This window comes from Hypanus sabinus, chromosome 6 (assembly GCF_030144855.1).
Source record: "Hypanus sabinus isolate sHypSab1 chromosome 6, sHypSab1.hap1, whole genome shotgun sequence".
Lineage (NCBI taxonomy): Eukaryota > Metazoa > Chordata > Chondrichthyes > Myliobatiformes > Dasyatidae > Hypanus > Hypanus sabinus.
The window spans coordinates 178,433,750-178,454,967 of record NC_082711.1 but is presented as its reverse complement, the minus strand read 5'-3'; the positions used below and the strand labels follow the sequence as shown (position 1 = coordinate 178,454,967).

Genomic DNA, 21,218 nt, shown 5'->3' with positions numbered 1-21,218 from the left:
ACAACCAACCTCACACATCACCTTTGAACACCATCCCACCCCCCCCCCACCTTCAATGCCTGTCCTCTGGCACCAGACACTCCAACCCTGGGAAACTGATTTTCCCTGTCTACTCTACCCATGCCTCTCAATCTTACAAACCTCTATCAGATCTCCCTCAGCCTTGGCCACTCCGGAGAAAACAACCCAAATTTGTCCAAGCTGTCCTTGTAGCACGTAGCCTCTAATTGAGGCAGTAACCTCTTCTGTACCCTTTCCAAAGCCTCCAGGTTCTTCCTGTAACGCAGGGGCAGAGGGCACTAGCCAAGCAAGCTACGAGGCAGATCCCTAGGGGAACAGTAGCAGATCACTGGCACGAAGGTTGGTGGTGTTGTGGATAGAGCAGAAGGTTGTTGTAGGTTATAATGGGACATGTACAGTAGACCTGGCTTCAGGATTTACAGATGCAGTTCAATCCAGGAAAATGTGAAAAGATGAGAGAGATGAGAGTGGATTTAGAACTGTTAGAAAATGAGGCCGGAGAAATAATAATAGGGACAAAGAAATGGGAGGTGAACTAAATGAGCATTTTGCATCAGTCTTCACTGTGGAAGACATGACCAGTGTGCCAGGTGTTGAAGGGTGTGAGGGACGAGAATCGAGTGCAGTTACTATCACAAGGGATAGCTCAGAAAGCTGAAAGCCCCAAGGGTACATATGTCACCCGCACCAGATGAACTGCACCCTAGGGTTCTGAAAGTGGTAGCGGTCGAGATTATCGAGGCATTTGTAATGATCTTTCAAAAATTATTGGACTCTGGCATGGTGTCAGAGGACAGGAGAGTTGCAGATGTCACCCCACTCTTTAAGAAAGGAGGAAAGGAGCAGAAAGGAAATTATAGACCAGTTAGCCTGACCTCAGCTCCTGTTAGTTACTCTGCCAGACAGATACCCTCAGGTAAATAGACAAGAGCCCATTCCATGTATTTGGAGCTCCCCTGAGATTCTTGCCTCTCAACGATCAGTCATCATTTTATTTTATAGATACAGTATGGTAACAGGCCCTTCGGCCCAACAAGGCCATAGTGTTCAAAGTGTCTCCTGGTCACTTTCTCAGGGTTAATAACATCCGGGGTCTTGCCAGCATGAGCACACAGGAAATAAAGAAATATTTATTCAGGAAATATAGAAAGTGTCCACATGAATCTAGATCCTCCTTTGCTATTCAACACAATCTTCATAAACTGGTCAAAAATATTTCCATCTCAACCTTAAGTACACTTTATAACTCGCGTCCCACAACTCCAGTGGTACACAACTCAGAGAAAATAATCTCAATCTTAAATCCTCCAATCTAAAATTAGGATGGCTCATTATGGAGCCAACATCTCAAGCGGCTGAAAATAATGCTTTTAGCATCTACTTCAACCTGTGCGTGTGGATGATTTGAGGGTGAACCCCCATCTACCTTTCTGAATCTGTGTGTGCAGGGTGAGTTCAGGGGGTGGGGTGCGTACCCAGTCTAACTTTCCGTGTGTGTGGTGGGTATGCGGGGGCCCACCTGTCTGTGCAAGGGTGCCTCTCTCGGTGGAAAGGTGCCTGTCTGCTGTTGTACGTTTCCTGGGTGTTGTTATGCCGAATGTGGCGGGCATGCTACATTGTCGTTTGAAAGTGTGCCGACACTTGCGGGCTGCCCCCAGCACACCCTCAGGTTACGTTGGTTGTTAACACATTTCACTGTATGTACATAGCTCGCAGGGACTTACTCCTTGCCATCCCTGTTGAAGAGGAGGGTGCCCCAGCCGGGCACGAAACCAGGGTCCCTGCTGAACCACAAGAGTACCAGCAGGGCAAAGAGGCCCAGGACCTGCTTCTCAGCGAAGGACATGAGGCCCAGCTTCTGGTACTCTGCCTGGATCACCCCGTAGGCGGCCTTTTCTCTGGGACACGGCTCAGTCCTGCACCCCAACAGCCTCCCAAAACTGTGGGGGTGGGGGGGAGGGAAACAAAATCAATCTTATTAGCAGGTCCTATGAGGATAGATTGTTCACTCAAGGTTTAAAATTAAAAACAAAACCTGCAAATGCTGGAAATGAAAAATAAAAACAGAGATACTGTTAACTACACACACACAAATATATACTTGGAGAATGGTTCAGTTCTGGTCGCCTCATCCTGGGAAGGTGAGGAGCTTTAGAGCAGGGGTACTGAACCAGGGACCCCTCGGTTAATGGTAGGGGTCCATGGCATAAGAACAGTTGGGAACTCCTGGGTCAGAGAGAGCAGAGGAGATTGACCAGGATGCTGCCTGGATTAGAGAGGGTGCAGAGGAGATTGACCAGGATGCTGCCTGGATTAGAGAGGGTGCAGAGGAGATTGACCAGGATGCTACCTGGATTAGAGAGAGTGCAGAGGAGATTGACCAGGATGCTACCTGGATTAGAGAGAGTGCTGAGGACATTGACCAGGATGCTGCCTGGATTAGAGAGGGTGCAGAGGAGATTGACTGGGATGCTGCCTGGATTAGAGAGGGTGCAGTGGAGATTGACCAGGATGCTGCCTGGATTAGAGAGGGTGCAGAGGAGATTGACCAGGATGCTGCCTTGATTAGAGAGGGTGCAGAGGAGATTGACCAGGATGCTGCCTGGATTAGAGAGGGTGCAGAGGAGATTGACAAGGATGCTACCTGGATTAGAGAGAGTTCAGAGGAGATTGACCAGGATGCTACCTGGATTAGAGAGGGTGCGGAGGAGATTGACCGGGATGCTGCCTGGATTAGAGAGGGTGGAGAGGAGTTTGACCAGGATGCTGCCTAGATTAGAGAGGGTGCAGAGCAGATTGACCAGGATGCTGCCTGGAATAGAGAGGGTACAGAGGAGATTGACCAGGATGCTGCCTGGATTAGAGAGGGTGCAGAGGAGATTGACTGGGATGCTGCCTGGATTAGAGAGGGTACAGAGGAGATTGGCCAGGATGCTGTCTGGATTAGAGAGGATGCAGAGGAGATTGACCAGGATGCTGCCTGGATTAGAGAGGGTGCAGAGGAGATTTACCAGGATGCTGCCTGGATTAGAGAAGGTGCAGAGGAGATTGACCAGGATGCTGCCTGGGTTAGAGAGGGTGCAGAGGAGATTGACCGGGATGCTGCCTGGTTTAGAGAGGGTGTGGAGGAGATTGACCAGGATGCTGCCTGGATTAGAGAGGGTGCAGAGGAGATTTACCAGGATGCTGCCTGGATTAGAGAGGGTGCAGAGGAGATTGACCAGGATGCTGCCTGGATTAGAGAGGGTGTAGAAGAGATTGACCAGGATGCAGCCTGGATTAGAGAGGGTGCAGAGGAGATTGACCGGGATGCTGCCTGGTTTAGAGAGGGTGTCTTATGAGGACAGATTGAGTGAGCTAGGACTTTTCTCTCTGGAGTGAAAGAGGATGAGCACTCATAACCTGATTCTTCAAGAGGTAATACCCCAGGAAGGCAGCAGCTATCACTAGGACCCTCCTCTCTCAGGACAGGCCCTCTTCACATTACTACCATCAGGGAGGTGCACAGGAGCCTCAAGACTCACATTCAGTGATTCAGGGTTACAAGCAAGGATCTGATTGTGGACTTCAGGAAGGTGAAGATGAGTGAGCATACTCGAGTCCTAAGCAGAACTGTAGTCAATAACGGCAGCCTGAGGTAGGCACTATTGTCGTCCAAAGCCGTGGAAAGCCAGGGACATTGCTTCTGCTGTAGACCCATTGCAGCGATTGGCAAACTGCCGCAGACCCAGACCCTTGCCTCGGCAGGAGTTGATTCTAGCCACAACCAAACTCATCACAGTAGATGTGAGTGCAACTGGGTGATAGTCATTCAGGCAGCTCACCCTGCTCTTCTTCGAGGTAGTGCCTCAAGAAGGCAGTAGCTATCACTGAGGACCTTTACCACCTGAGGAGTGTCCTCTTCTCATTACTACCATCAGGGAGGAAGGACGGGAGTCCAAAGACACACACTTGGCGTTTTAGGTATACAATCAAGGATCTGACTGTGGACCTCAGGGAGGGGGAACCAGTCCTCATCAAGGGGATGGCAGTGAACTGAGTGGAAGATAAAGAATTGTGCAGGCTCACTCACTTCACACCCAGGAACAGCACATGTAGCCAGATCCAGCAGGAGACCAGCATCAGCAGCATGTTCGGGAAGGAAAAGCCAAACCAGGACGCAAAGTTGATCAGGTCTCTGCTCTCGGGGAAGATCCTTCGTCAGGAAGAGTCCATCAAGGTGGCAATACGTCAGTGTCAGGGGTTGACGGGGGGGGGCAGGTAATGGGAAGAAAAGATGTGATTAGATTACCTCTATTTGTCACATACACAAACATCAAAACATCCAGTGGAATCAGTGAGGATCTGCTGGGGCAGCCCACCACTGTCACCACGGTTCTGGCACCAGCTCGGCACATCCACAGCTTAACTCTTCTGTCTTTGGACTGTGGGAGGAAACCCTCCCAGTCATGGGGAGGATGTACAAACTCCTTAACAGATGCAGTGGAAATTGAACACTAACAGCTACACTACCATTCTGCCTACATATGCCAGGGAGGGGGAGGGGCAAGAGGGAGATAGGTGGAATGGGGGAGATCGAGGCAGAAGGAGGGGGTAATAGAGAAGAAGGGGGAAGGAAAGGAAAGGGAGAGCGATGAGGGGGAGAGATACAGAGAGGAGAGGACCGGGGGGGGGGGGAAGAGAGAAAAGTGTGAGGAGGATGAGGGAGAGGCAGAGGCAGAAGGAGAGAAAGTGGAAGGGCGAAAGAGGGGAGAGGATTTGGGGGGGGGGGTCACACAGTCCGTGCTGTTGATCAACTGAATGCACAGGAGTCTTTGGCATCTCCTGGGCCAGAAGTTTACAAAAGGTGAACCCCTGAGCTGGGAGAGATTTTCAGTCAGCAGTGGAATGGAAGGTGATGGGGAGAGAGAGCAGGAGAGTAGAGAAGAACAGAACAGACCTTTCGTGTGTGTGTGTGTTGCTTTGGGTTCCTCATGTTTACACTTAATGCAATTCAGTTTTTTTCCTCTCTATATTCATCATGTATTGTGCTATTGTCCCAAAGACAAAAAATTTCACAACATAGGACAATGATAATAACCCTGATTCAAGAGGAATATTTGCCACATTTCTGCCGTACATTTCCCTGAGAACATCTGTTCCCAATTTATGCGTTCGAGTTCCTGCCTGATAACTTCATATTTCCCCTTACTCCAATTAAACACTTTCCTAATTTGTCTGTTCCTATCCCTCTCCAATGCTATGGTAAATGAGATAGAATTGTGATCACCATCCCCAAAATGCTCTTCCACTGAGAGATCTGACACCTGACCAGGTTCATTTCCCAATACAAGATCAAGTACAGCCTCTCCCCTTGTAGGGTTATCCACATATTGTGTCAGGAAACTTTCCTGAACACACCTTACAAACTCCACCACATCTAAACCCCTTGCTCGAGGGAAATGCCAATCATTATTTGGGAAATTAAAATTTCCCACCACAACAACCCTGTTATTATTACACCTTTCCAGAATCTGTCTCCCTATCTGCTCTTCAATGTCCCTGTTACTATTGGGCGGCCGAGAAAAAACACCCAGTAGAGTTATTGACCCCTTTCTGTTCCTAACTTCCACCCCCAGAGGCTCCGTAAACAATCCCTCCATGACTTGCTCCTTTTCTGCAGCTGTGACATTATCTCTGATCAGCAGTGCCTTGCCCCCACCTCATTTGCCTCCTTCCTGTCCTTTCTGAAACATCTAAAGCCTGGCACTTGAAGTAACCATTCCTGCCCCTGAGCCATCCAAGTCTCTGTAATGGCCACATCATAGCTCCTAGTACTGATCCATGCTCTAAGCTCATCCGCTTTGTTCACAATATTCCTTGCATTAAAATAAATGCATCTCAAACCATCGGTCTGAGCACGTCCCTTCTCTATCACCTGCCTATCCTCCCTCTCACACTGTCTACAAGCTTTTTCTATTTGTGAGCCAACCACCCCAACCCCTGTCTCTTCAGTTTGGTTCCCACCGCCCCCCCCCCCCCGCCCCCGCAGCAAATCTAGTATAAACTCTTTCCAATAGCCTTAGCAAACCTCCCTGCCAAGGCTATTGGGGAGAGTTTAAACTAGAATTACTGTCAAATGGCAGGGCTAGGCAACCGTGGCTGACAAGGGAAGTTAAGGCCTGCATAAAAGCCAAAGAAAGGGCATATGGTGTAGCAAAAGTGAGTGGGAAGTTGGATGATTGGGAAGCTTTAAAATCCAACAAACAGCGACTAAAAAAACTACAAGGGAAAAGATGAAATATGAGGGCAAACCAGCCACTAATATAAAGCAGGATACCAAAAGATTTTTCAGTTATATAAAGAGTAAAAGAAAATTGAGAGTTTATATAGGACCACTGGAAAATGATGCTGGTGAGGTAGTAATGGGGGACAAAGAAATGGCAAGTGAACTTAATGGGTACTTTGCATCAGTCTTCACCGTGGAAGACAATGACAGTGTGCCTGAGGTCTGTGAGCATCAGGGAGCAGGAGTGAGGGCCATTGTTATTACAAAGGAAGAAGTGCTAGGCAAACTGGAAGGTTCAGGTGGATAAGTCACCTGGGCTACCAGGGGTTACTGAAGAGATAGCAGATGCATTGGTTATGATCTTTCAAGAATCACTTGATTCTGGCATGGTCCCAGAGGACTGAAAAATTGCAAATGAAACTCCAGTCTTTAAGAAGGGAGGGAGGCAAAAGAAAGGAAATTATAGGCCAGTTAGCCTAACCTCAGTGGCAGGGAAAGTGTTGGAGTCCATTATTAAGATGAAGTTTCAGTGTACTTAGAGACTAATGATAAAATAAGTCAAAGTCAGCATGGTTTCTGTCAAGGGAAATCTTGCCTGAGAAATCTGTTAAGATTTCTTCGAAAAAGTAACCAGCAGGGTGGACAAAGGAGAGGCATGGGTTGTCATTTACTTGGATTTTCAGAAGGCATTTGATAAGGTGTCTCACGTGAGGCTGCTTAACAAGATAAAATCCTATGGTGTTACAGGGGGGATACTAGCATGGATAGCAGAATGGCTGACAGGCAGGAGGCAGTGTAAAAATAAAAGGGGCCTTTTCTGGTTAGCTGCCCGTGACTAGAGGTGTTCCTCAAGGTCAGTTTTGGAACTACTACTTTTCACATTGTTTGTCAGTGATTTAGATAATGGAATTGATGGTTCTGTGGCAAAGTTTGCGGATGATAAGAAGGCAGGTGAGGGGTAGACAGTGCTGAGGAAGCAATGTGATTACACCAGGACTTGGACAAATTGGAAGAATCAGTAAAAAAATGTGACAGCTGGAATACAGTGTTGGAAAATGTATGATAATGCATTTTGGTAAAAGGAACAATAGTGCCGACTATTATCTAAATGGGGAGAAACTTCAAACATCAGAGGTGCAGAGGGACTTGGGAATCCTCGTGCAAGATCCCAGAAGGTTAGTTTACAGGTTGAGTCTGTGGTAAAGAAGGCAAATGCAATGTTGGCTTTTATTTCAAAGCGAATAGAATATAAAAGCAAGGAGATAATGCTGAGCCTTTATAAGACAGTAGTTAGGGTGCACTTGGCATATTATCAACAGTTTTGGGCCTCACATCTCAGAAAGGTTGTGTTGTCATTGGAGAGAGTCCAGAGGAGGTTCACAGGGATGATTCTGCAAATGAAGGGGTTAACATGCGAGGAGTGTTTGGCTGCTTTGGGCCTGTAGTCACTGAAATTTAGAAGAATGGAGGGGGATCTCATTGAAACTTACTGAATGTTGAAAGGACTAGATAGGGTGGATGTGGAGAGGATGTTTCCTATGGTGGGAGTATCCAGAACTGGAGGGGACAGCCTCAGAATTGAGGGGTGACCCTTTAGAACAGAGGTAAGGAGGAACTTTTTTAGCCAGAGAGAGGTGAATCTGTGGAATGCTCTGCCACAGACTGTGGTGGAGGCCAAGTCCGTGAGAATATTTAAGGTGGAAGTTGATAGTTTCCTGGTTGGTCAGGGCATCAAAGGTTATGGCCAGGAGGCAGGTGTATGGGGTTGAGTAGAACCCAAGGTCAGCCACAATGGAAAGGCAAAGCAGACTTGTTGTGCTGAATGGCCTAATGCTACTCCTACATCTTATGATCTTAAAACAACTCAGTTTTTTTCTCTATATTTATCATGCATTTCATTGTACCCTTGCTGCAAAGTTAACAGACTTCATGACATATGCTGGTAATATTAAATATGATGCTGATGAGGAGGGAAAGACAGGGTAAAGATCACGGTGAGAACATTCTGCTTGTGTTGAGAAGGAAGTGACCTCAGGTTCTGGAGAAGGTCCTTTGGTCATGAGCAGTAGGAAACCCACCACACCAGAGGCTGACGGTAGAGCTTAGCACAGGGTGAGTGGGCTGTACCACCACAGATTTAGTAAATTACCAAGCGTCTGGACAGCAAGCAGCTGCTGTTTGTTCAAGCAGGGGGTGGGAGTAATCACCATACCAGCAAGCCAGGTTCAATTCCCGCCTCTGTCTGTAAGGAGTTTGTACGTTCTCCCTGTGACCACATAGGGTTGCTCTGGGCCCCCTGGTTTCCTCCCACAGTCAGAAGACGTACAGGTTAGGCTCATAGGTTGTGAGTGTACCGTGTTAGCACTGGATGCATAGTGACTCTCGAAGCCTCAGCGTCATAGTGGATTGGTTGTTATCACAAATGACGCATTAACCGTATGCTTTGATGTATGTTATTAATAAATAAATCTAATTTCCACCCGGAAAGATGTACAGGATGGTCGGTTAATGGGTCACATGGGTGTAATTTGGCAGCATGGCCCAGAAAAGCCTGATACCATGCTGTATCTCAAACGAGACTCAGAGGGTGACTGGGACCTGGAGAGGGTGAACGGTGACTGGAGTCACCAGGCAGGTGCCCAGTGACACAGAAACAGCTCGGACACAGGAAAGGGAGCAACTCACTGGCTAAACTGGCCCTTGAGAACGAGGTTGGGGCCGGTCCCGGTGAGAGTGGCAGTACCCCCGATACTGGCCGCATAGCAGACAGACAGGGAAAGCATCTTCTGCAGCCGCAGTTCCTCGCTCTGCTCCTCGGAGCTGAGGGATGTGGAGGGGCTCTTCTCCAGCCCAGGTTCTGGGTCCTGGCTCTGCACAACGAGAGAGCTCAAAGCTGCAACAAGGAGAGGAAACACAGTAGGTTGGTCTTAGAATCTCGAGTATCTGCCGTCATCACGACCACAAGTTATAGAGTGTCCTGATCTGCCACCCCATCCAGCACGTCGCTCGCCATCATCCCACAATCTCCAACAGGATTCCACAAGTAAGTTCATCTTCCACACACCCCCACCCCAAACAGGAATCGTGACTCCCTTGGCCACTCAGCCCTCCCCCGATCCCTCTCCTGGCACTTAACCTACAAGCAGCCAAAATGCTACACCTGCCCGTTCACCTCCATTCAGAGCCCCAAACAGCCCTTACTGGTGAGGGAACACTTCACCTGGGAGTCCGCTGGGATCACATATTACATCCAGTGCCCCCAGTGAGACCTCCTCACTTTGGTCAGACCCAACCTAGATTGGGGAACAGCATGCTCAAGCCATTTTACATTCGAATTCGACTTCCCATTCACATTCCACCACACCCATCCATGGCCTCCTCTTCTGCCACAATAAGGCCACCCTCAGGGTGGAGGAGCAATACCTCATACTCCATCTGGGTCGCCTCCAACCTGGTGACACGAACAGCGATTTCTCCTGCTAATTTCTCCACCCTCCCCATTCTCTTTTTCCATTCCCCATTTTGATTCCTCCCATCCCATCTCTTCACCTCAGCTCCCATCACCCTCCTTTGGTTCTCCTCTTCCCCGTCTCCCATAGCCCACTCTCCCCTCCTCTCAGGTCCCCGCTTCGTCAGCCCGTCACCTCTCACCCTCCCCCACCTTCTCAGCTGGTCTCCTTGTACCGTGCCATCTTGTACCCCTTTCCCCCACCCCCACCTTCCAATTCTGGCCTCAGCCTGAAACGTCGACTGTTTATTCCCCTCCATGGATGCTGCCCGACCTGCTGAGTTCCCCTCGCTCAGCTCTCTGGCAGAGCACACGGTTTCCCAGACCCCAAAAACAGGTCGCCTGTCTGAAAGCTGTGTCCTGGGTAGAGATACTGGGATGGTGGATAAGACCACAAGACATAGGAACAGAACTAGGCCATTCAGCCCATTGAGTTTGCTCTGTCATTCCATCACAATTGATTTATTATCCCTCTTAACCCCATTCTCCTTCCTTCTCCCCATAACCTTTGACACCCTGACTAACCAGACTTATCAGAGTCCACTGTAAATGTACTCAATCACCTGCTAACCCTGAAAAGATTCAGGGATAGAGAAATTCAACTTCCCACTCACGGCTGGGAACCTCCAGATAGAGCATCTGGAATGGAATTAGAAACCGGAGTCACCAGGGGAGGCTGTGGTGAGTTCAGAAGGAGCTAGCCACCACCATCTCTATACCCCAATAGTGGGGTAGCTTACAGTCTCTGCTGGACCTCACTTGAATGAAACGGGTCACAGTGTAGAAGCGTACCAGTGCTCCTTCTCCCCACTGGCGTGCCCCCGATCCCGGCTCCCAGCAACAAAGCTGGACACCTGCAGTTACTAAGGAAGATGACAGAATGATAATCGGTGCCTGGGAATATTTTCCCAGCCGGAGTGGCTGTGTCTGACGTCCTCGTGGGCCGGCTATGCGACTGCGGCAGGCAGATCTGGACCCGTCCTGGCAGGAGGGGCCCGGGCCACAGTGGGTGGGGGTCAGGGGTCAAACTGACCACCAAAGATCGGCCTTGCTCCAGCCAGCACATCCCTGGGCCTCTGCTGCACGGACTGGTAGTGAGGGGCTGGCAAGAGCGTTTCCCAGGGCATGTCTGTGCCCGGGCAACAATGGAGAGGGAAGACAGAGTCCCACAGAAGTTGTTCTGTGATGGCAGGGGATAAACACTGTCGTAATCTCACAAGATTCTGACCTGCTGAGTTCCTCCAGCACTTTGTATGTGTTAAATGTTATCCTGGATAGGGATAGGAACAGTTAATTTAACTTGGTGTGTGTTAGTGTTTGTGTTGGTCATTGATATGGTCAAAGTTCAAAGTAAATTTATTATCAAAATTGTTATATTTCACTGTAAGCTACCCTGAGATTCATTGTCTTGTGGGCATTCTCAATAAATCTACAGAATAATAACCATAACCGAATCAGAGAAAGGTCACACCAACCTGGGAGTTCAACCAGTGTGCAAAAGACAACAGAAAGTGCAAATACTAAATAATAATAATAAACAAGCAATAAATATTGAGAACATAAGATGAAGAGTCCATAGGTTGTGGGAACATTTCAATGAAGGGGCAAGTGAAGTTATCCCCTCTGGTTCAAGAACCCGGTGACTGACGGATAATAACTGTTCCTGAACCTGGTGATGTGGGTCCTGAGGCTCCCGTACCTTCTTCCTGAGGACAGCAGTGAGAAGAGAGCATGTCCTGGGTGGTGGGGGTCCCTGAGGACAGCAGTGAGAAGAGAGCATGTCCTGGGTGGTGGGGGTCCCTGATGACAGCAGTGAGAAGAGAGCTCAGCCTGGGTGGTGGGGGTCCCTGAGGACAGCAGTGAGAAGAGAGCATGTCCTGGGTGGTGGGGGTCCCTGAGGACAGCAGTGAGAAGAGAGCATGTCCTGGGTGGTGGGGGTCCCTGAGGACAGCAGTGAGAAGAGAGCATGTCCTGGGTGGTGGGGGTCCCTGAGGACAGCAGTGAGAAGAGAGCATGTCCTGGGTGGTGGGGGTCCCTGAGGACAGCAGTGAGAAGAGAGCATGTCCTGGGTGGTGGGGTCCCTGATGACAGCAGTGAGAAGAGAGCTCAGCCTGGGTGGTGGGGGTCCCTGAGGACAGCAGTGAGAAGAGAGCTCAGCCTGGGTGGTGGGGTCCCTGAGGACAGCAGTGAGAAGAGAGCTCAGCCTGGGTGGTGGGGGTCCCTGAGGACAGCAGTGAGAAGAGAGCATGTCCTGGGTGGTGGGGTCCCTGATTACAGCAGTGAGAAGAGAGCATGGCCTGGGTGGTGGGAGTCCAAGATGACAGCAGTGAGAAGAGAGCATGGCCTGGGTGGTGGGGGTCCCTGATTACAGCAGTGAGAAGAGAGCATGTCCTGGGTGGTGGGGGTCCCTGATTACAGCAGTGAGAAGAGAGCATGGCCTGGGTGGTGGGGTCCCTGATGACAGCAGTGAGAAGAGAGCATGTCCTGGGTGGTGGGGGTCCCTGATGACAGCAGTGAGAAGAGAGCATGTCCTGGGTGGTGGGGGTCCCTGATTACAGCAGTGAGAAGAGAGCATGTCCTGGGTGGTGGGGGTCCCTGAGGACAGCAGTGAGAAGAGAGCATGTCCTGGGTGGTGGGGGTCCCTGATGACAGCAGTGAGAAGAGAGCATGTCCTGGGTGGTGGGGGTCCCTGATTACAGCAGTGAGAAGAGAGCTCAGCCTGGGTGGTGGGGTCCCTGATGACAGCAGTGAGAAGAGAGCATGTCCTGGGTGGTGGGGGTCCCTGATTACAGCAGTGAGAAGAGAGCATGTCCTGGGTGGTGGGGGTCCCTGAGGACAGCAGTGAGAAGAGAGCATGTCCTGGGTGGTGGGGGTCCCTGATGACAGCAGTGAGAAGAGAGCATGTCCTGGGTGGTGGGGGTCCCTGATTACAGCAGTGAGAAGAGAGCATGTCCTGGGTGGTGGGGGTCCCTGATTACAGCAGTGAGAAGAGAGCATGTCCTGGGTGGTGGGGTCCCTGATGACAGCAGTGAGAAGAGAGCATGTCCTGGGTGGTGGGGGTCCCTGATGACAGCAGTGAGAAGAGAGCATGTCCTGGGTGGTGGGGGTCCCTGATGGTGGAAGCTGCTTTCCCGCAACAGCATTTCATGTAGATGTGCTCAGTGGAGGGGCGGGCTTTACCCGTGACGGACTGGCCTGTATCCACTGCTTTTCATAGGATTTTCTGTGTTTATGTACTTGTTGCAATACTGTGGAATGTTAATTGTTATACAAGTATTTTTCTAAAACAAAAAGACAAGAGGGTTTGTTGCAGACCACCGATCGGGACCCCACACCTGCCCGGTGCACCTCAGTGCCGGTGCCCTTTTCCTGCAGCTCCACGTCGCTGTGGGCCCGTTCGCTCCCCGGTTCCGCGCCCACGGTACCGAGCTGGTCCAACACGGCCTGGGCGATGGGCACCATCATGGCGGTGGTTGCCGTGTTACTGATCCACATGGAGAGGAAGGCGGTCGTGCCCATGAACCCCATCATCAGCCTGCAGTGGGTGGGAGAGACAAGCATGGAACAGGACAGGACAGAAACAGCGGCCCACAATGCTGTGCTGAAACAATTCAATTAGTAATCAAATGTCCAACTAATCCCTTCCGCCTACACAATGTCCACATTCACACGCCTACCTAACGATCCCTGAAGTCTCTAATGTATCTGCCTCTACCCACCACCTCAGACAGCAAACCCCATAAAAAAAAATTACCCGTCACATCTCCTCTCACTTTAAATGCATGCCCTCTGGTACTAGACATTGCAGCCCTGGGAGTAGGGTGCTGTCTGCCTACTCTATTTATGCCTCTCATTATCTTAAAAACCCCTATCAGACACAACTCCGGCTGAAGACATTGCCTCTCCAGTGAGCGTGTTCGCTCACTGAAGCCCGTCCACTGTTTTGAGAAACCACCCCCACCCCCAACTCCGCAGGGGAAATAGGAGCTGAGAATTCCGGTCAGTGTCTGTGCAGGGAGCACAGCCCAGAGCTGTTGGGTTCAAGGGCATGGTAACTGGGAATGGAAGTGGTTCTCTGTCATACAGCACAGAAACAGACCATCAAGGCCATAAGACATAGGAGCAAAATTAGGCTTTTCTGCCCATTGAGGCAACTCTGCCATTCCATCTTGGCTGATTTATTGTTCCCCCCCCCCCAACCCCATTCTCCTGCCTTCTCTCTGTAACCTTTGACACCCCGACTAACCAAGAACAGACAGACAGAAACCTACTTTTTTGATCCCGAGGGAAATTGGGTTTCGTTACAGCCGCACCAAGAATAGTGAAGAAATATAGCAATATAAACCCCTAAATAATAATAAGTTAATCATACCAAGTGGAAATAAAATCCAGGACCAGCCTAATGGCTCAGGGTGTCTGACACTCCAAGGGAGGAGTTGTAAAGTTTGATGGCCACAGGTAGGAATGACTTTCTATGACACTCAGTGTTACATCTTGGGGGAATGACCTATCAAACCGCTTTAAATATACCCAATGACCTGGCCTCCACAGTCAGCTGTGGTAATGAATTCCACAGATTCACCACCCCCGGCTAAAGAAATTTCTCCTCCTCCTCCCTAAAGGGATGGCCACCTATTCTGAGGCTGTGCCCTCTGGTCCAGAAATTCCTCACTACACAAAACGTCCTCTCCACATCCACTCTATCGAGGCCTTTCAAATCCGACAGGTTTCAGTGAGATTCCCCTCATCTAAACTCCAGTGAGTTCAGGCCCAGAGCCATCAAAGGCTTCTGAAATATTAACCCTTTCATTCTCGGATCAGGCTATGGAGCAGGAGGTCGTGGAGCTGAGGCGGCAGCTGCAGCAGCTGGAGACGGAGACCAGCACCCTCCGGCAAGAGTTTGCCAAACTGCAGACCCCTGGCGATGCTCCAGGCAAGGGCTGGCTTCAGGAGAAGGCGGAGCTGCAACATCAAGTAACACTTGTGGGGTTCTCCCTGTAACCTTTGACAACCTCTTAATCAAGAAGCTATCAGCCTTCACTTCAAATATACCCAGTGACCTGGCTTCCACAGCAACAGTTTGTGGCAATGAATTCCACAGATTCATGGCCCTCTGGTAAAGAAACTTCTCATCTCTGTTCTAAGCAGATGTCCTTGTTTTGAGGCTGTGTCCTCTGGTCCTGGACTCCCCACTACAGGAAACATCCTCTCCACATCCACTCTATCTGTGTCCTCTGGTCCTAGACTCCCCCACTATAGGAAACATCCTCTCCACACCCACTCTATCTGTGTCCTCCAGTCCGAGACTCCCCCACTATAGGAAACATCCTCTCCACATCCACTCTATCTGTGTCCTCTGGTCCTAGACTCCCCCACTATAGGAAACATCCTCTCCACATCCACTCTATCTGTGCCCCCTGGTCGTAGACTCCCGCACTATAGGAAACATCCTCTCCACATCCACTCTATCTGTGTCCTCTGGTCCTAGACTCCCCCACTACAGGAAACATCCTCTCCACACCCACTCTATCTGTGTCCTCTGGTCCTGGACTCCCCCACTATAGGAAACATCCTCTCCACACCCACTCTATCTGTGTCTTCCGGTCCGAGACTCCCCCACTATAGGAAACATCCTCTCCACATCCACTCTATCTGTGTCCTCTGGTCCTAGACTTCCCCACTATAGGAAAAATCCTCTCCACATCCACTCTATCTGTGCCCCCTGGTCGTAGACTCCCGCACTATAGGAAACATCTTCTCCACATCCACTCTATCTGTGTCCTCTGGTCCTAGACTCCCTACTATAGGAAACATCCTCTCCACATCCACTCTATCTGTGTCCTCTGGTCCTAGACTCCCCCACTACAGGAAACATCCTCTCCACACCCACTCTATCTGTGTCCTCTGGTCCTGGACTCCCCCACTATAGGAAACATCCTCTCCACATCCACTCTATCTGTGTCCTCTGGTCCTGGACTCCCCCACTATAGGAAACATCCTCTCCACATCCACTCTATCTGTGTCCTCTGGTCCTGGACTCCCCCACTATAGGAAACATCCTCTCCACATCCACTCTATCTGTGTCCTCTGGTCCTGAACTCCCCCACTATAGGAAACATCCTCTCCACATCCACTCTAGCTGTGTCCTCTGGTCCTAGACTCCCCCACTACAGGAAACATCCTCTCCACACCCACTCTATCTGTGTCCTCTGGTCCTGGACTCCCCCACTATAGGAAACATCCTCTCCACACCCACTCTATCTGTGTCTTCCGGTCTGAGACTCCCCCACTATAGGAAACATCCTCTCCACATCCACTCTATCTGTGTCCTCTGGTCCTAGACTCCCCCACTATAAGAAACATCTTCTCCACATCCACTCTATCTGTGTCCTCTGGTCCTGGACTCCCCCACTATACAAAACATCCTCTCCACACCCACTCTATCTGTGTCCTCTGGTCCTGGACTCCCCCACTATACAAAACATCCTCTCCACACCCACTCTATCTGTGTCCTCTGGTCCTGGACTCCCCCACTATAGGAAACATCCTCTCCACACCCACTCTATCTGTGTCCTCTGGTCCTGGACTCCCCCACTATAGGAAACATCCTCTCCACATCCACTCTATCTGTGTCCTCTGGTCCTGGACTCCCCCACTATACAAAACATCCTCTCCACACCCACTCTATCTGTGTCCTCTGGTCCTGGACTCCCCCACTACAGGAAACATCCTCTCCAAACCCACTTAATCCAGACATTTCAATATTCGATAAGTTTCATTAAGATACCCATTCATTCTTCTAAGCTACGAGTACTGGCCCAGAGCCATCATATGCTCCTCTTGTGTTTACCATTTCATTCCTGGGCTCATTTTCACAAACCTTCTCTTCCCTTTTCTAATCTGAAGACTGGGATGTGGTATTGTAGCGGTTGGCACAATGCTTTACAGCAACAGCGATTGGGGTCTGACTCCTGATGCTGTGCATGAGGGTTCTGTGCATTCTCCCCATGTTCACTAGTGTCTCCTCCGGGTGCTCTGGTTTCCTCCCACATTCCAAAGGTGTATGGGTTAATTAGTGCGTTGTGTGCACGCTATGTTGACGGTGGAAGTATGGGTGACACTTGTGGGCTGCCCTCAGCACACCTTCGCACTGTGTTGGTCCTTGACGTGAATGACGGATTCCACCATGTATTTGAATGTAGATGTGACAAATAAAACACATCTTTCTCTGTAAACCTCGTCCCTATACCGAGACCTATCAACCGGTGGTAAAGTGGACAATGAAGGTGGTTATCAAAGATTGCGGGGGGATTTCGGTCAGCTGGGTAAGTGGGCCAAGGAATGGCAGATGGAGTTTAATTGGGATAAGCGTGAGGTAAAGCATTTTGGAAAGTGAAATGCAGGAAGGATTTCCACAGTGGATGGCTAGACCCTGGGGAGAGTTGTGGATCAGAGAAACCTGAGAGTGACGGGAAGCCACAGGGTGAAGGTGGCTTTGTGGCACACTGAAGTTCGTCAGTCGGGGCACTGTGTATAACATAGGTGGTACAAGATGCTGGTGAAGCCGTGCTTAGAGTATTGCGTTCAGTTTTGGACACCCTTCTATACAAATAGGTAGCAAGGTGGAGATATGTCTCTACCAAAGGAGGTGTAAGACACTCCATCCCTCCACTAGCCTGTAGGCCACCATTGGGCAAGGTGTAGCACCTGTTTTGCCCCCCGATCAGGGTCATGTGAAGCCATGGGAGCAGGTGGTGGATGCTAGTATGCGCAGCTGATGCATGTCTCAAGTCCTGGTTATGTGACCGCTGACAGCAGGCAGACGATCTCTGAAGAGTATTGATAATGGCTGGGGTCACCCATCTGCCCAGAAGAAGGCAATGGCAAGCCACTTCTGTAGAAAAATTTGCCAAGAACAACCACGTAATGATGACGATGATGGTACATGGAAGATTTTACTAAACTGAAAACGGAGAAGAAAGAGTTTACAAAGATGCTGCCAGGACTGGAGGGGCTGAGTTTGGACTTTACCCCTGAGAGGTGACCTTACAGAAGTGCAAGTAATGCACTGAAGGTGAACATGCACAGTGTTTCTCCCAGGACTGGGAAATAAGGACGTAGAGGGCACAGGTTTAAGATGAGAGGGGGAGAAATTCAATAAGAATCCAAGAGGCAACGTTTTCACCCAGAGGGTGGTATCTATGTGGGATGAGTAGTTGAGGTAGTTAAGGTTTCAAAGATTATGGACCAAAAGCAGACAAATGGGACTGCCTTGGTCAGCATAGACCAGTTGGGCTGAATGGCCTGTTTCCATGCAGAATGACTGTGTCTCCATATTGCTAAAATCAAGCACGCCCATCATACTGCATTCTCCCACATCCCCACCTTGGATTCCACCACTCACCTCCACACCTGGGGGCAATTGGCAGTGGCCAATTAACCTACCAACCTTGCCAAAGGTTTTCTGACCTAAGTCACTAATTCTGCTCCTCTCTGCAGATGCTGTCTGACCAGCTGAGTGTTTCCAGCACTTTCCGTTTCACATTTCCAGGGTTCGTGGTTCTCCTGTGGTAACAGTGCTATGTACACAGTGCTGATGACAGCATCAAGTCCAAGCCTTCAACTGTCTGGAACACACTCCACGTTGAACATACACTCAGTGGACATAGTCCCTCCTGTGCTGTGTGCATGTCCATGGTCTTCTGCTTCTGTAGCCCATCCCCTGCTGTGTTGTGGGTTCAGAGACTCTCTTCTGCACACCACCATTGTAACATGAGCTCCTTTGAGTTTCTATCACCTTCCAGTCAGCCTTGCCATTCTCCTCTGACCTCTCTCATTAACAAGCCGTTCTAACCACAGAACTGCCACTCACTGGGTGCTTTTTTTTCACACCATTCTCTGTAAACTTTAGAGATTGTTGAGCATGAAGATCCCAGGAGATCAACAGTTTTTGAGATACTCAAACCATCCCATCTGGCACCAACAATCATTCCATGGTCAAAGTCACTACGTCACATTTCTTCCCCATTCTGTGTTTGGTCTGAACAACAACTGAACCTCTTAACCATGTCTACATCCTTTTCTGCATTGGCTTGCTGCCACCTGATTGGCTGATTAGATATTTGCATTAAAGAGGTGTACAGGTCACTGAATGTAGAATGTTACAGCACAGTGCAGACCCTTTGGCCCATGATGCTGTGCCAACATTTTAACCTACTCCAGGACCAATCTAACGTCAGGCAAGGCTCTTTCTTCATCCCTTGACCTCCTCCTGCTGAGAACAAGCTTACTCTCACATCCCACTCCCAAGCACAAACAGACATCTAAGGGGTTGTGACCTTGACCCTGAGGTGCAGCAGCCAGCCATTTGCATTTAACACCAGGAACACTGGTGTCAGAGCCAGAGAGCTGTGAATCTGTGGAGTTCGTTGCCAGAGGCAGTGTGGCGGCCGGGTCTTTACGTACGTTTAAGGCAGAGGTTGATAGATTCTTGATGGTCAGGGCATGAAGGGATGTGGGGAGAAAGCAGGATATTGGTCCACTTCCCCTCTCAGCCCCAGTCCTGATGAAATGATGGAGCTGACTCGATGAGACAAATGTCCTTATTCTGCTCCTATATCATATGGTCTGACGGTCACCACACAACCACTGAAAGAAGAACCTTACAGAGCTGGTCTGACCCCAACGATGAGCAGTGCCCTCAGTGCGATTCGCTTGTGGAGGTTCCAAGTCTCAATGGCTACGGCCACCATTAACCCACCGAGGAAGAGCATGTTGGTGTCCTTCATGTACTGCATACACACCTTGAACAGAAAACCCTGCAGGTGAGTCAGGCCGTTCTCCGATGCCAAAGACACATCGTCCACACAACCATTGTTTTTCCACAGAAATCTATGTGTTACAATAACATTCTACAACACTACAACAAACACTGACATAACAGTGACCAAAACCAATCACCATCACAGACTAAATTCAAATGTTCCCATCTCTGTCAAAGATGGCATTGATCCCCAGTGGTCCGGTAACATCTCCATGGTACCCATGGACACCATCTGTTCCCTTTCCATCGTTACCCAGGCCATGGCATACCCCAGAACATCGCCAGGCAGTCTGCCCATGCAGAGACCTCACCCCACAGACAGCTAGCTTTGCCAACCCCATGAGCAAGTTTATTAGATCACTGCCATGGCCAGTTGATACAGTTGGTGGTGGGCTATGGGCAGCAGTGCCCGCCAGTGTAGTTGATGGCAGGCTGTGGGCACCAGCGCCTTGTGGTACAATCAGCACAGGCTGCAAACAGTGGGACCACCGGCACCATCGGTGGCAGGTTCTGGATGCATGAAACACCAGCAAGTCGCACTGCAGCTGGTGACCTCCGCACACAGTCAGTGTTACGCTGAAGTTGATCAAAGCGTTGGGAAAGCTCTCCTGATGGGGGCTATACTCTAAATTCAGCGATCAGAGCACAGCTTGAGGCTGATTCCAATCACTAAAGCCCAGCACAAGGCAAACCTCAATTTATTGTCCAATACACAACTCCATGTTGTCACAGGTGCAATGCAAAACTTATTTGCATTAGCTTCACAGGTGAGAGCATGCCAGACACCACATTCACACAGTACAGTAAACCATACAGGGATTGAACAGGAAAGAAAGCCATCAGAACTAAAATTCAACAAACGTCCATTTGATTGCAAAGTGATCGTGGTGTTGCTCTTACTGAGGTAGTGATTAGGGTTGCGCTAGTAGCTTCAAAGACCCAAATGGTTAAAGGGAAGTAGCTGTTCCTGAACCTGGAGGTATTGGGCTTTGCAGTTGTGCAGCTCCTGCCGATGGGAGCTGTGGGAAGATGGCCTGGCCCGGCCGGTGGGGATCTTCGATGATGGATGTTGCCTTCCTAAGGCAGCGTCTCCTGTCGATACCCCCGATGGTGCGGAGTGACGTGAAGGTGATGGACTGGCCCGAGTCCACTGCTCTCTGCAGCTCCTTGCGTTGGAATTACCCTCCCAGAGCAACCAGTCAGGGTGCTAACTCCTTCTCTCAAAGACTCTGGCAAACTTCTACAGGGGTACCATGGAGAGCATTCTGACTGGCTGGTGTGGAGGGGCCACTGCACAGGACCGGAGAAAGACGCAGAAAGTTGTCAACTCAGCCAGATCCACCCTGGGTACTCATTTCCCCAGCATCAAGAACACATTCAAGAAGGCGGCATCCATCATGAAGGCCCCTCACCACACAGGACATGCCCTCTTCTCATTGCTACCGTATGGGAGCCTGAAGACACACACTCAGTGATTCAGGAGCAGCTTCTTCCCCTCCACCATCACTTTTCTGAGTGGTCATCAGGATAGACCAAAACGTTGACTGTTTATTCCTTTTCCACAGACGCTGCCTGGCCTGCTGACTTCCTCCAGCATT

The 21,218-nt window shown here is 49.9% G+C and overlaps 1 protein-coding gene across 1 annotated transcript in view; it reads right to left on the bottom strand.

The window, feature by feature from the left end:
* The window catches only part of LOC132395131 (Na(+)/citrate cotransporter-like), a 37,208-nt gene that overhangs the window by 10,097 nt on the left and 5,893 nt on the right, over positions 1 to 21,218 (bottom strand). Inside the window, exons 3-7 of the mRNA XM_059971434.1 lie at positions 19,464 to 19,600; positions 13,113 to 13,332; positions 8,975 to 9,129; positions 4,094 to 4,216; positions 1,746 to 1,961 (exon numbers count right to left, since the gene is read on the bottom strand). Of these exons, the coding sequence (XP_059827417.1) occupies positions 1,746 to 1,961; positions 4,094 to 4,216; positions 8,975 to 9,129; positions 13,113 to 13,332; positions 19,464 to 19,600 (851 nt within the window). The remainder of the gene's footprint in view (positions 1 to 1,745; positions 1,962 to 4,093; positions 4,217 to 8,974; positions 9,130 to 13,112; positions 13,333 to 19,463; positions 19,601 to 21,218) is intronic.